Below are 18,186 nucleotides of genomic sequence, written 5' to 3'. Positions count from 1 at the left end.
CAGGCGCAACAAATTAAATTAAGCTGTAAATTGTCACCTGCTGCTCGACGACTGCAACTAAAGCAAGTCAACAACAACAGCAAAAACAACAAGAACTAACGTGCGGCAGACAGTCAACATACGAACAACTAGCAAAACATTTTTTGAAGAAATACGTTGCTGTAACTGTTAGCTTAACATGCAGCCATTTGTTGCACATTGTTGTTGTTGTTATTACCATACCATTGTGTTGCCGTGTATTTTTATGTGTTTCGCATATTTAACACCTGATTCAGTTGTAAGTTGCAAATCACCGGGCAACAAACAACACCTACAGACGACCATGGCAGCTGAAGTGCTAGCTTTGTTAGCCACTGCACTGCAACAACAAGAATAACAATATAAAGCAGCAGGATTTACAGCAAACAAGTGTTGCGCACATAGAGTCGCAGTTGTCGCGTGTCCTTTGCGCATAACTTTAAATGGAACATTTGTGTCTTAAGACGGCAGCAACAGTTGCTGCTGTAGTAGTCAAGTCAACTAAATGCTGCATAAATATATATGTAGATGCATGCATGCTACATACACCTGCATCTGGTTGCATGTGGCATAACTTTTTTTGGCAAGTTTTTTTTTGTTGTTAGCATGTCAGTCAACGGCGGCTCTTCTCATTTTTGTTGAGCTACATTCAATTCTTTATTGTTTGTTGGTTCCAGTGTTGTGGTTTGTTGTTGCTGTTGTCAACACATGTTGCTGCTAACTTTCGGCGACATTGTTACATTTACGGTGAAATAATTTGTATTAGCAGTGATAAGTTAGTGTGATATGTTAAATTTGTAACAATTCGAAAGTTTTTATAAATATAATCTAGATAATTTTTTTGAAGCTATTAAAAAACAAGAAAAAATGTTAACTCTTCTTGCCCTGAAGCTATATTACCCTTCACAAATATAATACAAAGGTTCTATACAAGAACTTGATTTTGATCGTTCAGTTCGTATGGCAGCTATATGCTATAGTGGTCCAATATCGGCGGTTTCGACAAACGAGCAGCTTCTTGGGGGGACGGATATTTATATACATATTTTGTAAGGTCTGCGACGTTTTCTTCTGTGTGTTACAAACTTCGTGGCAAAAGCAATGTCTATTTCAACTGAATTCAGGTAAATACGGCACTGACAGCCAACGAATAACTCGCTATGAAGATTGACAACAATTTGAAAAGCAACGGTTGTCAGAAGTACAAATACAATTTGTAACGATTGGCTTGATTAAGGCTGTACTGTGATTGAGGCAAATAATACAACATTTTCATAGAAAATTAAAATTTTTAATAGCAAAAATAGAGATATAGCAAAATTATTTAACTGCTACAAAAGCACGCATTATACCACACGCTAAAAAACTACAAAAGTAAGACAAATTAATTCAAGGCACAAATGGTACTTAGATATATAGAAATACTAATAAAAGCATACATAAGTACTCAGAAACATACATCAATATCGCTCATATTTTGGTTTGTGCATGCCGCCGCTGACAGTGCCACCACCACCACTGCCGTTGCCACCCACCCCAGCAGCATTGCCACCGCCAACAGCATTTGATGACAAATTGCCGCTGCTATTGTTATTGCCAGCATTACTGTAGGATGTGTTATTATTATTGTTGTTGCTGCCGTTATTGCCCGAAACGCTATTGTGACCATTATTTCCTGTGCTGCCTCCGCCTATTACACCACTAGCAGCTGTTGAATTTGTGGCCAACGTGTAAACTTCATAGTCGACCACCGTGAAATTGTAATCCCCAAAGAGTGTTAAATAAGCGGCATTTGGACCATCATATGAGTGCGGTAAATTCGAATAAGAATCCATATTAGTGTTGCAATTGTTGGCAATGAGTAAATCGGCGCCAGCACCAAAAATTGGGCCGCAGCTATTAAGTGAAAGGAGAATATAAAGCTATTTATCTTATGCCTTGTTGTAAAAATTATCTGTGTGCTCACTCTGGATGATAACAGATCGCATAGGGTTTTTTGATAATATCGAACTTCACCGGTGAATCACCGCCAACGGGATTAAGCGCAAACAGAAAAGCACGTTCTGAATGTATGTAACCCCCTTTACGACTCGTTTTGGCCCAGGCAACATCAGTATAGCCACCGCTTAGTTCACCACGTGAGCCCTGCGTTGAAAAAGTGCATCAGTTTTTTTAATAATTAATTTTTTTACATTTCACTTACAATGCCAATAACGAAACAGGGTGCTACACCATCGCAGTAACGATGAAAAGCGCTGGATGAATAACCATGCGTTGATGCGCGGAATACCAAACGCCAAGATTGTTTGGGCATACCATACCTATATAAGAAGATAGATTTAAAATCATTTATGATACTTACTTCTCCTAGCGCCTACTCTTACCATCCGTTTAGCACACTCTGTAAATGTAGTTTATCATTGCGCAACAACTGTGAACCAGGAAACATGTTAACTGTCAAGCGGGGCTGTAAACGCTTATCATCTTCGGTCATACCCGGTATGGAGGGCAGCATTTGTGCACCACCAACACCACCACATCCCTTATTCGAATGCAAAGCTGCATAACGATAACGTTCCAACGACAATTCCATAGGCACAGCCCCGGTAGGTTCTACTTCTTCGGCAAATACTTGACTATCGATTAACAACAAACGCACATGACACATTACGCCCGATAGGTGCTGGCAAACGCGCGCACGTTCCTCTTCCGTCCAATGAGCGGTGGGTTGTGTGACACCAGCTTGATTCTTAGCCCAGGCGAGCACACAACGCCAAACATCTTCCTCTTCGAGGCAAAACTAGTTTGGGAAAAAGGGAACAAGTGTGTTTCAAAATAATAACTTAAACGACTGTACTCACATAATCAGAAGATATTAGTTTGACTAATGCATCCTTGGTTAAGTTGAGAAAGGCATTAGTCTTAGCACACTCGCTAGCATTCTCGCCAATGTAGATAATGCAGCGCTCCATAAAGGAAGCGGCGCATTTTGCACCTGAAATTTTATTTAGAGTAAATATATTAGCGATTTAGCATGTAAGACATGAAGCTTTTTCCTACTACTACTATCATTTATTTAGCTACCCAATCTTGAAACCCTTAAATAAGCAGAATTTTTTCATTTTATACAACTCACTTTTATTTTTTTACATTCATTTGAATTAGAAGAAAGCTAAATTCAATTACAATTCGTTTATAAACTAACTTATTTTTAGTGTTGTGGTTCCATGCATTTGTTTATCCACCTGAGGTCTTATTGGTGCATTATAGAAAATACACATTTCGCATACAGTCGAAGTATATATAGTAATGAGTTTACGGTATTAGTTTAATTTTATGCATAATCTTAAAGTCTAGCTCTTCCACATTTGGAAACGCCACTTTCCCCAGAATCGCGCTCTTTCGGTTAGAGTGGCACATAACCTCACATTTGCTGCGCTGCTTAGTCTTTCGACGGGCTTACATTCTGTATCAATGTTATATTATCACCCTTCAGCATGATGCGTCCAAGATTCTTGCGTGTACGTGTCTTCACCCACACTTCTTCGGCATCATCCAGCACCAGATTCATGTATTCATCAAATCCAACAATGTGTCCCTCGATGCGTAGCGAAACGTTTTCGTATAGCCATACTTGTACGCGCGAACGATTCTGCAGATAACGAAAGATTAGATTGATGGGTTGAACCATCACCTTTTGGACCTTAGTATTGCCTTTGAAGGACATTTTGCAGCTGTTACTTTTACACTTTGTTGAGTTATTTTAAATTAAATAAAATATTTTATGTGTAAACGATTGCCGGCGTCGTCTACCAGCAGTATTTTTGACAGATGCATTCAAAACGTCAGAAAGTAATGCCAGCAAAATCTCAGTGCAGAATTTAGCAATACAGTGTTGCTTTTTTAAAAAATAGCTCCTGCAAAAATTTCATATAATTTGCTATATAGATACGCATTTATAAAATTCAGAAGCGATTTCAGTGCTGCGTACCACAATATGACTAAACAATTTTATAAACACGCACGTCATTGCATTTAAAACATTTATTTATCATGTAGGTACCTATAATATTTCAAAATTAAATATGTGTCAAGCGGATACACAAACATTGCGATTTTGCATAGGAAACTCCTATTTGTTTATAAGCTTTGGAACAAATATATTTTTCCTTTAATTTAATATACTAATATAATATATAATATTTAGAGTAATTAGAATTTATAAAGTTCTACTCATGTATTATGCTTCTCTCTGTGGCACCCTGTTTAATTCAGTACATCTGAAAAACCAGCGACAACAGCTTAAATCATCCGACAGATGGCGCATATAGAATAGTTAAACGAATTGCAGACACTCTGCACTGTATACCCTAGACATTAACCGTGCGCTCAACACACAAGCTGGATTTATGGCGAATATTAAAATATTTATCAAAATAGTTATTTATGTTAACAGCTTTTTAAAGCCTTAAATATTATATATTATTTAGCGAAATATATTTATTTATCGACTTAATTTTGTGGTAAATTTTAATTTTTTGGCCAAATTTTTTTAAAGAGTGTTAATGCATACCAAGTCTGGCAACCTTCTTTCGCCCGCGTAAATATTGGCTTCACTTTCCGGTGCAGTTTATTACGAATATATGTGGAAAATTCGCGTTTGTTAAAAATATTGTGTTAATTAAATATCTTTCATATTTTTCGCATTATAAATGTGTGTAATAGAATGTGGTGTTTGTGTGCAAGTGTAGTACAGGCTCTATTTTGTGAAATATAAGCAAATTACACGCAGCTAACTGAGCTAGCTTCGGCAAGTGCTTCCTGTTGAGCGCTAAGTATTGGGCGGAAGTGCTGATTAGGAGTCTGTCCAAAGCTTGTTTTAATATATTAAAGATTGCTGCACAATTTGAGAAATTCTATAAATACTTTGACATCAGCGCACATTCAGCTCTAATTGGGGGTAAACAAATTGCGAACTTGACACTTTGTCGCATGGTGGCAAATAAAACGTTACATTCATAATTCTTTGCAAATTATAACATGCTTCAACTTGTTATACATGTGTAATACAAGTGAAAATAAATATATGTTTTTATATTTATGCTAAACAAGAAACAACGTTAACTTCTGTTGCACCGAAGCTATAATACTCGTCACAAATAAATATGTGTCCATACAGGAACTTGATTTATCTGTGTGTTACAAATTCTAGGCAAACTTGCTATACCCTGTTCAGGGTATAATAAAATCTTAAATTGTTGTTTGATGTTGCAACAACAAAAAACATCTTTAGCCTAAAATAACACAAAACTCTTGCAAATAAGTGCAAATTATCCACAAGTAGCTTTGCTTTTGGGATCTTGCGCTAAAGTAATTATATAACATACCTGCTTTTTCGTGTATTTCCATGACGGACGTGAGAAATGTGCAGGCATTGTCTACTGACAGTGTTGAAATTACATGATCTTCGCAAGCCGCACGCAATTCTTCCACGCCCATATCTTGCGCCAGTGTCATCATCTCGAAAACGCGTGAGTCTTGCAGCATAATCTGGAAAATTTTCGCATGATAAGCAACATTTCTTAACTATTACTTAAATTCATTAAATTTTTATACATTTACCTTCGCGGTGTAGACATACACGATGAATTGGCGAAATACATCCGGATTGACATGCGGCAGTCGCACGGGTGTGGGTGTACCGGGCGCTGCAGGTGACACAGAACAGCCGGGTATGCGACAGATTTCGCCACGCTTAGCCGTCTTAAAGCTCTTGCAGCTGTAAAGTGCAAAAATATTAATAATTTTATTTAACCTATAATTTCATTAATGCAATTGTAACGTTAATCTATTGTAAGCACAGTTAGTTGGCGCTTTTTACAAGTCAGTTGCATGTTTCATGTTGCAAGTAATTAAATGCATTTCGAAAGTGGCGTGATAGGTGTAAATGAAAAAAAAAGTGTATGAAAAATTCATTAACTATAAAAAATGTAATTAAGTCATTTAATGCAAGAAAAAGCGACAAAAGTGTTAGTGTGTAAGTGTGCCTATAAATATGTACACGTACATATGTATGCGTGATAATTATTAATGCCGCTGCCCACTGTTATATGCCATCAATGCTTACGGTCAAAAAACTGACGCAACACAATCTCGGCGAAATATAATAAATGCATAAAGGAATTGCCACGCAACAATTAAACACTGCAACAAGCGTAAAAACAAATGAATTAAACATGTACCGCAAAAGTTAAAATGAAATACAATTAAATAGAATGCAATAAATGCATTACAACAACATTGCATATTGAAGAATAATTAAAAAATTGCAACACGCACTGTCTGCGTAACTGAATCACACTGCTTGCCACAAGCAACACGCTGCGGAAAGCGGAAACAAAAAAAACGTTCACTTCGTTTGCACCGAAGCTATAATACCATAGCTTCACAAATGAAAAAAGTTTCCATACAAGAACTTGATTTTGAACTCAACAAGTTTGTATGGCAGCTATAAGCTATAGTGTTCCGATCTCAACAATTTGTTCGGAGATTGTACCGTTGTCTTTTTCAATAATCCAAGTCAAATTTCGTGAAGATAGCTCGTCAAATAAAAAAGTTTTCCATACAAGCACTTGATTCCGATCGTTCAATTTGTATGGCAGCTATATGCTATAGTGGTCCGATATCCGCCGATCAGACAAATTAGCAGCTTCTTGGGGAGAGAAGGGTGTATGCAAAATTTCAATCTCATAACCGATTGACTTGTACGTGTATGAACATGGCCAAATCGACGCGGCACGCCACGGCGATCATTTATATACCATAAATATTTTATATATTTGTTATATAGAGTTATGTTATATACTATATTCAGAGTACAAAAATACGTACTTATACATATATATAATTAACAATGTATACGCGCAACACGCCCACTTACCGTGCCATCAACAATATGCGATGCGCATAAATACGTTCTTCCTCACGTCCGCAAATGAATACTAAATCGGCGCTCTCCTGATCCTCGGACAGACGTTGCAAGTCGGTGATGAGCTGCGGCAGGCCAGCCATAGCAGCCTGATCGCAGTGTAATGGTGTGGGGCAAGGTGGTGGAACACGTGTGCCCATTGTTGTTGCACCGTAGGTTGGAACAAACTGAGCGAGTACTCTCAGTTGTATACTTTTGCTTGTTGTTGTTGTAAATTTATGTCTGTTAATTAATGTTGCAACAAACTAGTTGACTAACGACGTGCTGCGTCCGCTTATGAGCTCTGCAACACACTGGTTGGTAGTCTTAATTGTTTTTTTCTCCTTCTCTGCAAGCGCTTGCCGCTAAACTCTTTCGTTTGTTTATTTTGTTTCAGTTTTTTTATGCCTCTGTCTGATTGTTGCTGTCAACAGCGGCGACAACTAATCATTTGTTGCACGTTTACGTTTGTCACTTGACTCTTTTTCATGTGTATATATAAAGAGATGTGTACATACATATGTATGTGTATATATTATGTGAATGTCGTTAAGAGCACGTGCTATTTGCAACTTTTGTTGTTGTACCTAGTATTGTTTTTTTAGTTTTGAGCGGCAATCGATCCGTTTTTAATTGAGCGACACTTATAGTATTTCCGCTGAGAATTCTGTTGGTAAATTGAACTTGATATTATCAGAATATAAGATTATATAAATTTATAATAATTATAAATTACAAACTTTGTAATAATTATTATTTATTTTATGTTCTAATTAATTATTAACTAAGATTTTTTTCAAATTTATTAATTAATTTTTTTTGTTTGATTTTTTGTGTAATTAAAACTTTTGTTTTAAAATTATGTATTTTTTAATTCATTAAATACTGTAGAGATTTAAACTAATTATTTAATAAAAAAACTTTATGTGTTTTCACCCACTTTGTGGGCGTGGCAATGAACCGATTCCGACCATCTACAATACTAACTCTCCTTGGGTGCCAAGGAACGCGTGAAACTACGTTCATCAATATATCTTACACAAGTCATCGCTTGCACAGACGGACAGTCGGTCAGACGGGCAGACAGAGAGTAAGTCGGAATTCAACTCGGTTCTTCAGCCGAAGCAATTATATATAATAAGTTTTAGGTGATATAAACAACCGTTAGGTGAACAAAACTATTATACTCTGTGCAACATGTTGCGATAGTATAAAATTGCAATATAAACAATAAAATAATTATTAATTTTTATTTTTATGTTAACGTGTTTATATTTTATTTTGCAACATTCGTACACAAACAGTTTGTTAGCGTGCACTTGTTCATATAAAATTTTCTCATTTCACTCAATCCACCAACGACTTGTATTATTATTTCCACGCTTTTTTAGACCTTAAAACAAAATTTCTCATCATTAAGTTGAAAATTTGTAAACAAAACCGCTCGAACGTCACCAGCCCTCTCCGCATTGCCAATAAGCGGTGTGCGCATGCGTACGCGCAATTTTCATAAACCAGTTTTCACAATGGTTTTCGGCATTTTGTTGCGCTCAACCGCAAGCACACAATCATCGGCCAAAAAAACCAAAGAAAACAAACAAAAGCCACAAAGCAAGCAGACATGCGATCTACTACCACAAAAACCTACCGGGAAATGCCGCAAAATTAACAAAAACCGCAAATTATAAAACATAAAATCGATTTTAGACGCTAAATTATGTGTCGCACTCACTTGTCTGCGCGTTTCGAAAGGAAACTTTGTAGCAAGATCTTTTACTTTGCACAAATTCCTGCCTCACACAGTATCACAAATTGTTTTTGTCTTTCGTGCCACACACCGCAACACGGTGCAAGTGTGCTCCCTTTTTGTGTCAGGCCCTTTATGTATTCCAAACTACTTGGATTTTTTCGCGTTTTGCCGTCTACTCACTTGTCTGCGCGTTTCGAAAGGAAACTTTGTAGCAAGATCTTTTACTTTGCACAAATTCCTGCCTCACACAGTATCACAAATTGTTTTTGTCTTTCGTGCCACACACCGCAACACGGTGCAAGTGTGCTCCCTTTTTGTGTCAGGCCCTTTATGTATTCCAAACTACTTGGATTTTTTCGCGTTTTGCCGTCTACTCAAATACCGTATACGTTGCGCTCACTCTCGCGAATCCGTTGCGACTGAGCGTATTTGCTTTCAATTCGGCGGCACAATGCGCTAATTGTAGTTTCGTTCTGTCTGCAGATCAAACGCCATCGCTCACACTGCCTCAGCCGTGTATTTGGGAAAGCAGCTCTCAGGGCTTGTGTTGCCGCCGGTCCATGCACAGGTAGCGAAAAAATCATACACTCAATCAGTTGCTATATATTGCTTTCCTTTTGTTGTTGTTCAGTTTTTGGTTAATGCCTTTTGTCGTACACATTGTTGTTGTTTTTTTGGTTATATGCTTTTTTTACCTGGCTGTTGCTGGGCTTGCCGTGTTAAGGGCAATTGAATCATGTTTTGGGTCAAATAATTGCATACTTGTAGGCTCAACTATGTTGGAACGATCTTTTGTGGGATAAGAACAATCGACGACACAAAAATATTTATTTGGGGAAAATTTTTGAAAACTCACGATGGTTATCGGGCTTACGTGTTTACTTTAATATTACTTTCATAATCTTTTGTCTCACAAATTAATTAGCGTGAACTAATAGTGTTAGGATATACGAAATCGGCCTAAACAATTAAGGGCACAATTTCACCCAATGACAAAGCATAAATCGTTCATTCTCTTCACTACAATACTTATGTTAATTACTCGTACATTTGACGATTTATGAAGTGTTTGAGCCTATATAGCATTGCTCATTAATGCGTTATTGTTCATAAATTCACCAGATCTCAAACAGTAAGGATTAGCAAGAATAATGTACGCCGAGTTGCAACTTATCAGCCTCATATTTGTGGTGAACCTGGTTTATCAGATCAAAGCACAAATGCATACTACGGAAATACGTGAAAAGTTAAAGGAATTTAATCAGCAAACTGAAGTTGAAACCAATATTTTCATCTATAACAGCAGAGATGTGGATATCAGTGAGTATATCACCAAAGAAACGACAGTGATTTTAGTAAATCACATGCAAAACAACTTTAAATTAATTTATCAACTCAATAAAAATGCGCTAGCCATCGTAATAATTACAGAGAGAAACAATTCAAAGGTGCTGGACATACTAAATGAAGTGTTAACACGCTTACGACACCTAAAAGTATTATTCATACTACCCACCACAACCATTGATGAAGAAAGACAACTGGGGCTCTTTTGGTGGGCGTGGCGATCAGGTTATACACACATAATGAGCCTACATGCGACAACGAGTATTAACGGTACACAAATAACGCTTATGAGTTATAGACCCTTTCCAGAGTTGCATTTGGTAAGAGTTGAGCATCCAGTGGATTATTTTCGGTGTACATTACCGCATGATTTTCAAGGACATCCAATACGCACACCCCTCGGAGAAAGCGCACCAATTATCTTTAGTTACAAAGATCGGTATGGACATCGGAAGACTTCCGGTATAATGTATTATGAATTCCTTCATTTTATGCAGGTGCACAACGCCACGTTGGAGGAAGTTGTGCTACCCAAACCTTATCCGGGAATTGTACAAATGGAATCAGTGACTACAGCAGTGCAGCGTAATCAAATCGATATATCTTTACATTTTTACTTTGTGGACTACGATAAATGGCACGTAACTCAACCGCCAATTACATCTCAATTTTATTTTCGTGTGCCGAATGCAAAGCCACGTTCACTTAAAGATTATGTATGGGCACCGTTTGAGTGTAAGCTTTGGAATGCGATTTTGCAGTATTTGCTTTTTCTAGCTCTGATACTCACCATCATCAACTTCGTAAGTACTCGTATTGAGCGGTTACGACAAGCGCCGAAACGGCTGCATATTGGGAGAGTTAGTAGCATGATCACTTCGGTTGCTAGTCAAAGAAGTCAGAGGACCGAGCTGAACCGTGCGTCTTCTTCACACAATTATTATACTCAGCTGCGTCTCGTGGTGTTTGAAAATGCACAAATTTTCATCGATACCATTTTAAAATTACTGCCATCACTCAACTTTACCGCCAATAGGCGTGGTCAGTGCACGAGCTACAAACTTCGGCTGAGTTTTATATACATTTTTCACTGTTTACTAGCATTCATTTTGGTGAATTACTACAGTGCTCTAATTGTTAGTTTTCTCACTACGGGAATCTATGAACCGCAACTAAATTCCATTGCTGACGTCATAAACTCGCCTTTTAAAATCCTACTGTCTCATACGGATATCCTTTATTTCATAACTGATGCGGAGCTGCGGCGCAAAGTTGTAATTGTCAATTGGAGTGAGTTGTGGCAAAAGCATAAATCACTCAATGATTCGGTTATACTGTTAAGTACACAGTGGGGTTACGATTTCTTTAGTTCGCAACAGATAAATTTACACCATAAACGTGTACGCTTATTAGATTCGGAAGTCATTTGGAATGCAATGTGCGGTATGATAATGCCACTTGATTCACCATATGTTGAAATGCTGACCGATATGTTATTGTGGTCTTTCAATACGGGTCTCTATGCCAAAGCTTACCACGATACGAGACGGGATGCTTTTGATGCTGGGATCCTTCAGAAGCTACCGGGGGATTATGAAGCAGGTTTTGCGCTGAACGTTCATTACTTTTACTGGGCATGGTGGCTGTGCATTGTTGGTTATATGCTGAGTGCTGGTGTCTTTCTTATTGAGCGGTTCTGGCATAAGCGGACAAACTGAAGAAGTTGATGTTGTGAATAAAAATATTTTGATGGTTGGTATACTTAGTATTATAATTTGATATTCGTTTCGTTTAAATTAAATGGTTTTTCTCCGAGGAAACTACTCCTACGAACATTAAAACAAAAAAAAAAACCTGTCTAAATATCTTAAGTTATATGACACTAATAGTTATTAGCTTTAACTCTTGCTTTTAACTTTCTGCTTTTTCGGCTGTCAATTATCGGAGTTTGGATGTCAACTTAGATATTTCGATAATAAATTTTATAGCCTTATGCGTTTTTCAATGTCAGAATAATTTATATTTCTTACAAAAACTAAAAGTATATTTCATTATCTTTTAACCAACCAAATTTCATCACATTTATATGTACATTTGTCTCACCCCTACTCCACACTGACTGCAAAGTAAATAAGACACTGATTAGATTTACTTGCAATTTAGCGATTTTCGCGCAACACAGCACGCCGCCGTCTAAATATAAACACACGTACACACACACTTGCATGAAACGCGTCATCATTTTGTAGGTTGCCAGCAGCACGTTGCTCATACCACATGTCGCACGTCTTGTTTACAAATATTTATCTAACCAAATATGAAATTTGCGCTGGTGAAGTGTTGTGGCGACGCACACACATACATATGCGTAAAGCGTAAAGCTACAAGCAATGTATAAGCGATAAAAATCAATCTAAATTCACTTTGCTGCAGATAATTTAAAGTGATTTGCCTGAAGTGGGGTGAAATATCACTCGAAAAATTTAATGAAAATGTGTAGTTGTTGCTGAATGGGTGACTGCCTTGCTGTGATTTGTGCATTTTGTTGTGAAAGTGTATCGCTAGATTGTTGTTGTTGCGCTTGATGAATTAAGGGTCTTCAGCTATGTTGTCAAGTATCTATTTTTTGATCTCTACTCGACGACGTTTATGCAAAGACTTCAGAGCTTTTCATACGTGTATAGCATTAACGGAGTTCATATCCAAAAAACATTAACCAAGATGTGCTGTGTCGATCGATAGATGTGGTATAAAGTCAACCGGAAGTACGAAAATATTTATATAAGGTATGTGAGGGCTGAGGCAAGTAGAGACCCAATGTTACATATTCTAGGCAAAACGGCATGCTGTCGTCGTAAACATTTTCTCCTCGAATTCGAATACTAGATCTCTCAAATTGGCCGATATGCTCGGTTAAAATCAGCCATGTGCACTGGGGTGCACCTATTTGGTGTCCGGCTCCTTGAAAGATTACAGTTCGATTACGAACATTTTTTGGTGTAAGATGAAATATCTTGAAGGCACTATTGAAGTAAAGTTTTATTCTGAAAACTTTATTGTTGTTTGATTTGTTTACTGTAAAGTGAAAGAATCAGATGAAATTTAAAAGTTTGTTATATGGGAAGTAGGCGTGGTTGTCATCCGATTTCGTCCATTATCACAGTATATGATGGGAGTGTTTGAAAAATTTGTTGAATGTACCTAAGTAGTGCCTGTGACGTAGGATTTCACCTAAAGTTGGGCGGTGCCAAGCCTCTTGTCCAATTTTTACACCCGAACCTATAAATCTTATGTACAATATTGGTTGCAAAATTTAATGCTTGTGGCGTATTTAAAATTCCCGTTATTGTTTGAACAAACCTCGTATATAATTTTTGCGTTTTCCACATCTTCACGTCACCGCTGTTCTTCCCCATTAGTCCCACAAAAACTGCCCCCTTCGCAGCCGCTGCGTTCACGTCTTACTCAATTCCAGCTCACTTGTGGCCTAACCTACTCCAGTCGGTCTAAGCAAATAGTAGTAATACATAAAGATTGTCACATTCGCCCAACGCAGTTGAGTCTTTAGAAAATATATAGCATTTTCTAAGTAAATATGACACAAAGTGAAGCAGAAGTAGAACTGTTAACCCGAGCAAATGGCAAATACAACTACAACAAACGTTAGCAGGCTGACTGACTGGCTCCTTGCTTGACTGGCGGCGCCTTTCAGCGCTGTCCATCGCTGTCGCGTGCTGTTGCCCTTAGCAAACGACATCAACGTTCAACGCTTTCTTACATCTGCTGATAAAGAAAGTGTTGCACGCAAATGAATGCGTTCAAAGCAGCGCCACCGCACCGCCACCGCACCGCCACCGCACCGCGTACCACACAGCTGCAATTTGAACGCTAAGCATTAAAATCTATGAATGACTGGCAAAAGAAAAAGTTGCTAAAAGCGGAAAATAAAATGTGAAATGCTGTGGCTTGCGAGCGTTTCTGCTTGGTTGACTGTGATTTGTTGGCGAAGAAAAGCATTTCAAATGAGGTGGCGTGCTTGTGAATTACGCTGTTATAGTTGCTGTTGTTGTTATGGTGATATGTTGCTACTGGTATTTAATGAAAGTTGACAACAACAACAAAAATAAGAGCGGTAGCTCCGAGTGACAGCATTCAGCGATATTGTTGCTGAAAGGTGGCCATTAAAATTATGACTTCACACAAAGTAGGTTAGACAGCAATAACAACAAAAACAATATGATAAATGAATGCAAACACTAAAAGTTTAACAGTCAACATATACTGCGTGACTTCAGCTATCGTTGGCAACTATAAAAAAACTAAACTTCGACTCTTCCCTTCCCCTTTTCATGCCTTAACCAAGCACTGCATTTGTTGTTGCCAGTTGTGTAAAAAAAAAATATGAACTCACTCTGTAATGTAGCATGTTGTTGACAGTCATTGAATCAAGATGAAAGTGCAATTGGTTTTTCACTATTTAAAAGTCATATTTTTCGCTTTCTTTTGCCTGCCACTTTTATGTATTTTATGTCAGAGCCTTACATACACTCACACACATAATCAACTCTGACACAAGAAAAGCTCTTAAGCGCATTTAGTGATTTCGAAGTTCTGTGTACGAGCTATATTTATATTTATGTACAAACTTAGATACATACCGTTAAAGAATTCTACGTAGCTATATATTATGTGTGAATAGCAGATAGTTTAACTTTTTATAGTTGATGAAAGCTCTAAAGCTCTTTAAGTAAGATTTTTATACATATAAATACCCTGATTGGGGTATATTATGTTCGCACGAAATTTGTAGCACCCAGAAAGAAACGTCGGGGACCATAAAAATTACGAGTATATATCCATATATATGATGGGCAGGATGATCGGTATCCATTTAGCCATGTCCGTCCTTCTGTGCGTTTGTATAAATTAGTTCCTGCCTTTCTATCGTCGAAAGACCGACAAATAAGAGCTGCGAAATCAGACTACTATAGCAAATAGACGTCATACGAACAGATCGGTCGCAGAGATTAATGTCCAGGACAATGCTAGAAGGTGTTTTTTAGACATGTGGCTTTCAAAACGAAATAAAATGCATATAAATTAATGTTATGGCCATAGATTTAGTTTTATTATACCCCGAATTTTCCACCACTTATTGCAGCCATTATGGCCGTATGTCTTCCAAGGCGTTAGTCGTTTTGAACATATCTGAGTAGACAAGCGATTTCGCAGAACCCCACAATATATAGTTCAGCAGTATTAAATTGCACGATTTTGGAGGTCACGGTTAACAAAACGGTAAAAATTAGATTAATGGTATGTTCAGAGGCTTAGATCTTTCCAAAATAGGCGTTGAAGTACTTCTTTATATAAACAAGTAAGGCAGAACCAAGATATTAAAGCGACCCACCAAATGAACACCACAGTTTTTTTTTTTGAATCAACCGGTGATGGTTTTCATATCTTCCGCTACTTGGCGCGCCCAGGAATAGAAATATCTGCCTGTTTCGACTACCTCCACTAACTTTTCATATTTGTCCGCTGCTCGGCTGTCACTTTTTAATACCCAAAACTGATTAAATGTCATGCCTCAGTGTTTGCCATTTACAGTGAGCCCTATTTGCTGTTTGCCTTTGGCATTTGCATTTTTGTTTGCTTCTATTAAAGCTGCTGCTGCTTTGCCATTGTTGTTGTTGTCGATCTAAGTAATACTCGCATTGTTGCTGTGGTGTTATTGTTATTTGGATTTTCGACACTCATGGTGTTGTATCACGTGAGACGCTTGTGGCTGTCAAAATGACAGGCGGAAATTGATGCATTGACCAGTGAAGCGTGCACAAAGTTTACATAACAAACATACACACACACACACACACCCATACATGTACAATTATATGTTGATTTATGCGAGCATACATTTGAGCTGAAATTGCAGCAGCGGAAGCGGCCAAAACTGAGGTAAAAAGTGACAAAAATCAGGAAGGCATGTGTATGAGTGTTAGATGACTATCTGATACATACAAACATACATACATAGGTACATACGTGCAACAATCTGTTTAATATGCCACCCTGTTGCACTGTCGCCACACGCTCACTTCTAACCTCAATTTAAGGGTTGTGCGTTGGCATGAAATCGAAATGACGAAAATTTATGCGAAAATCATCATCAACAGCAACATCGCTTCGGTGTGGAGTAATCGGTGAATCGTTGTGCGTTTGACAGTTTCACCTCTACGTGTAAGCATATTTTTAGATGTAAACATTGCTAATGCCTTCTCTGTGCATATGCTAATGAGTGCGTTGAAGAAAAGTCTTCAAATGGAAAAGTTTTACATATGAAGATGAGTCTTAATGCAAAGGGTTATATATACGAATCAGAATTGTGAAAAAACATTACGCATTTATTTTAAAATATTTATTAATCTAAAAACACACTTTACAGTTATGTGAAATGAACTTAAATATCGAAATGCGAGGTTGGCAATTGCTTCCGACTAGTCACCTTAGAACCTGCTTATGTTAGAGTGCTTTATGAGCTCTCCTAAGAGTTCGATTTACCTTTCCTCTCATCTTTTCGAAACAGTAAAGTTCAATTTCCCATCGCTGATATGTCAAAGTTGACGTTTCATTAACCGTTTTCCGTAACATTAAAAATTACTGATTAGAATCGAAAACATCTTAATTTTTTCATATTCCTAAAAAAAGGTAAAAATTAAAAATTTCGATAGAACATAAAAGTTTAAATTTTTTACTGCAATAAATGTATATTTATTTTAATATTTTTTAAATAAAACCTGTGGCGGATTTGGGAAAATTTTAAAAATATTTAGTATCGGTGAGCAAACAAGGTTCGAAATAAGCCCTACGATTGGGAAGTTAAGAGTTAAAATATTTCTATGTGATAAGTATATACCTAATGATACAGCAATTACTATAATAGTTTCCAATTTTGTTCTCGGTAATATCCAAATATATATATTTTATATTATATAGTAATATATATTTGCCGGGTTTTGCGCCTTGATAGTTAGAAATCTGCTCATAAATATCATTTACCCCTTTGAGACTGCATAAAATTTGGGAAAAAGAGCATCGTCATATTCCTCCCGGTTGTTTCCAGTTTAAATGGATTTGTGTCTTTCCTCTAAAATATTTAAAATATTCGAAGTCGTGTATAAATAACTCTGGATGATTTATCAAATTTGAAGTCATTTGAGGGCTTTGTTTTTCGATAATGATTTTGAATCACTGATTTTGCCTTTGCCAAACTCGGAGTATATATTTCTAATTCCTTAATCTATGAGTGTGTATTCGAAGTTATAATATTTTGATAGGATCGCTTTGATGTTTTTGTTCAGATAATCGGTTAATTTAGCCTTTTTGTATACTAGTAGACTGACTGACTTAAAATTTTTCAATATTCTTGAGCAATTTTCAACGGGCTTAAGTCCTCTAGAAATAGTTTTCTTAATAAGTGTTCCTAGAGAGTAGTGATGGAATCAATGGGGATATCTATTGGCTCTCAAAAAACAGTTTACTTAAGAGAAAATCACAGTTCTACTTTCAACAAGTTCACTTATGAGAAAAACATAATTCTTTTTTTTTTCAGAGTATGAGAGAAATACAAAACCAACCATTAAAGGCGTAAAATAACTCCCAACGGGCGGTCAATTTCGGCAACGGAAAAGCGTAAAATAAACAGAAAAATAATATAAAAGCATGCAAAATGAACATTAACACTTTTCGAATAAAAAAGAAAAAAACATTGCAAACGGAAATGCCAGCTTCTTCAGTCAAACAGACATAATAAAGAGGGCGTTGCTGCAACAAACACTTGTGTAGCGTGAAGTTGGCGGTGGTTGTAGTTTGCGGATAAAGAATTTACCTTACGCAGATCAACAATTGCGTAGAAAAATTCAAATTAATATTTTTTTACCCATTGCAATAGCACCTTTTAGCGAAAGAAGGGCGTGAAAATCTTATTATCGTTTTCACTTCTGTGGGGTTACGAAAAAAAACCGACACACTTAAGGGTGTGACGACAGGTGACTGATAGGCCGCCGGTCGGATGAATGGACGAAGCAAATCGATCAAAATCTAC

The 18,186-nt window shown here is 37.1% G+C and overlaps 3 protein-coding genes across 4 annotated transcripts; 1 reads left to right on the top strand and 2 right to left on the bottom strand.

Annotated features, from left to right (window-relative positions):
* Positions 1 to 812: 812 nt before the first annotated feature.
* On the bottom strand, positions 813 to 8,908 carry LOC106619339 (uncharacterized). Of its 2 annotated transcripts, none has more exons than XM_070111269.1 (9): positions 8,634 to 8,908; positions 6,959 to 7,652; positions 5,641 to 5,797; positions 5,406 to 5,568; positions 2,880 to 3,013; positions 2,403 to 2,818; positions 2,222 to 2,339; positions 1,985 to 2,163; positions 813 to 1,914 (listed from the first exon to the last, which is right to left on the bottom strand). In XM_070111269.1, exons 2-9 carry the CDS (start codon positions 7,144 to 7,146, stop codon positions 1,479 to 1,481), a joined length of 1,791 nt encoding a protein of 596 aa, XP_069967370.1. In that variant the 5' UTR covers positions 7,147 to 7,652; positions 8,634 to 8,908; the 3' UTR covers positions 813 to 1,478. The 2 variants fall into 2 exon arrangements, with proteins under 2 accessions (XP_069967370.1, XP_014092857.2); XM_014237382.3 differs by having other exon boundaries at positions 8,718 to 8,908.
* Positions 3,132 to 3,878, bottom strand: SmE (Small ribonucleoprotein particle protein SmE). The gene has a single exon (XM_014237383.3). It carries the CDS (start codon positions 3,743 to 3,745, stop codon positions 3,461 to 3,463), a length of 285 nt encoding a protein of 94 aa, XP_014092858.1. The 5' UTR covers positions 3,746 to 3,878; the 3' UTR covers positions 3,132 to 3,460.
* A 978-nt stretch (positions 8,909 to 9,886) lies between the features above and the next one.
* On the top strand, positions 9,887 to 11,800 carry LOC138857716 (uncharacterized). The gene has a single exon (XM_070111330.1). It carries the CDS (start codon positions 9,887 to 9,889, stop codon positions 11,798 to 11,800), a length of 1,914 nt encoding a protein of 637 aa, XP_069967431.1.
* Positions 11,801 to 18,186: the final 6,386 nt, after the last annotated feature.

This window comes from Bactrocera oleae, chromosome 6, assembly GCF_042242935.1.
Source record: "Bactrocera oleae isolate idBacOlea1 chromosome 6, idBacOlea1, whole genome shotgun sequence".
NCBI classification, from domain to species: domain Eukaryota; kingdom Metazoa; phylum Arthropoda; class Insecta; order Diptera; family Tephritidae; genus Bactrocera; species Bactrocera oleae.
This window is presented reverse-complemented; position numbering and strand designations above follow the sequence as displayed.

Bases quoted from the DNA above. Each gene is read 5' to 3' on its own strand.
- SmE (XM_014237383.3), bottom strand. From the start codon at position 3,745: ATGTCCTTCAAAGGCAATACTAAGGTCCAAAAGGTGATGGTTCAACCC.
- LOC106619339 (XM_070111269.1), bottom strand. From the start codon at position 7,146: ATGGGCACACGTGTTCCACCACCTTGCCCCACACCATTACACTGCGAT. The intron at 5,798-6,958 runs GTAAGTGGGCGT...TGCACTTTACAG, and splicing joins CGCATATTGTTGATGGCACG to CTGCAAGAGCTTTAAGACGG. The intron at 3,014-5,405 runs GTATGTTATATA...ATAAAATTTCAG, and splicing joins GGAAATACACGAAAAAGCAG to GTGCAAAATGCGCCGCTTCC.
- LOC138857716 (XM_070111330.1), top strand. From the start codon at position 9,887: ATGTACGCCGAGTTGCAACTTATCAGCCTCATATTTGTGGTGAACCTG.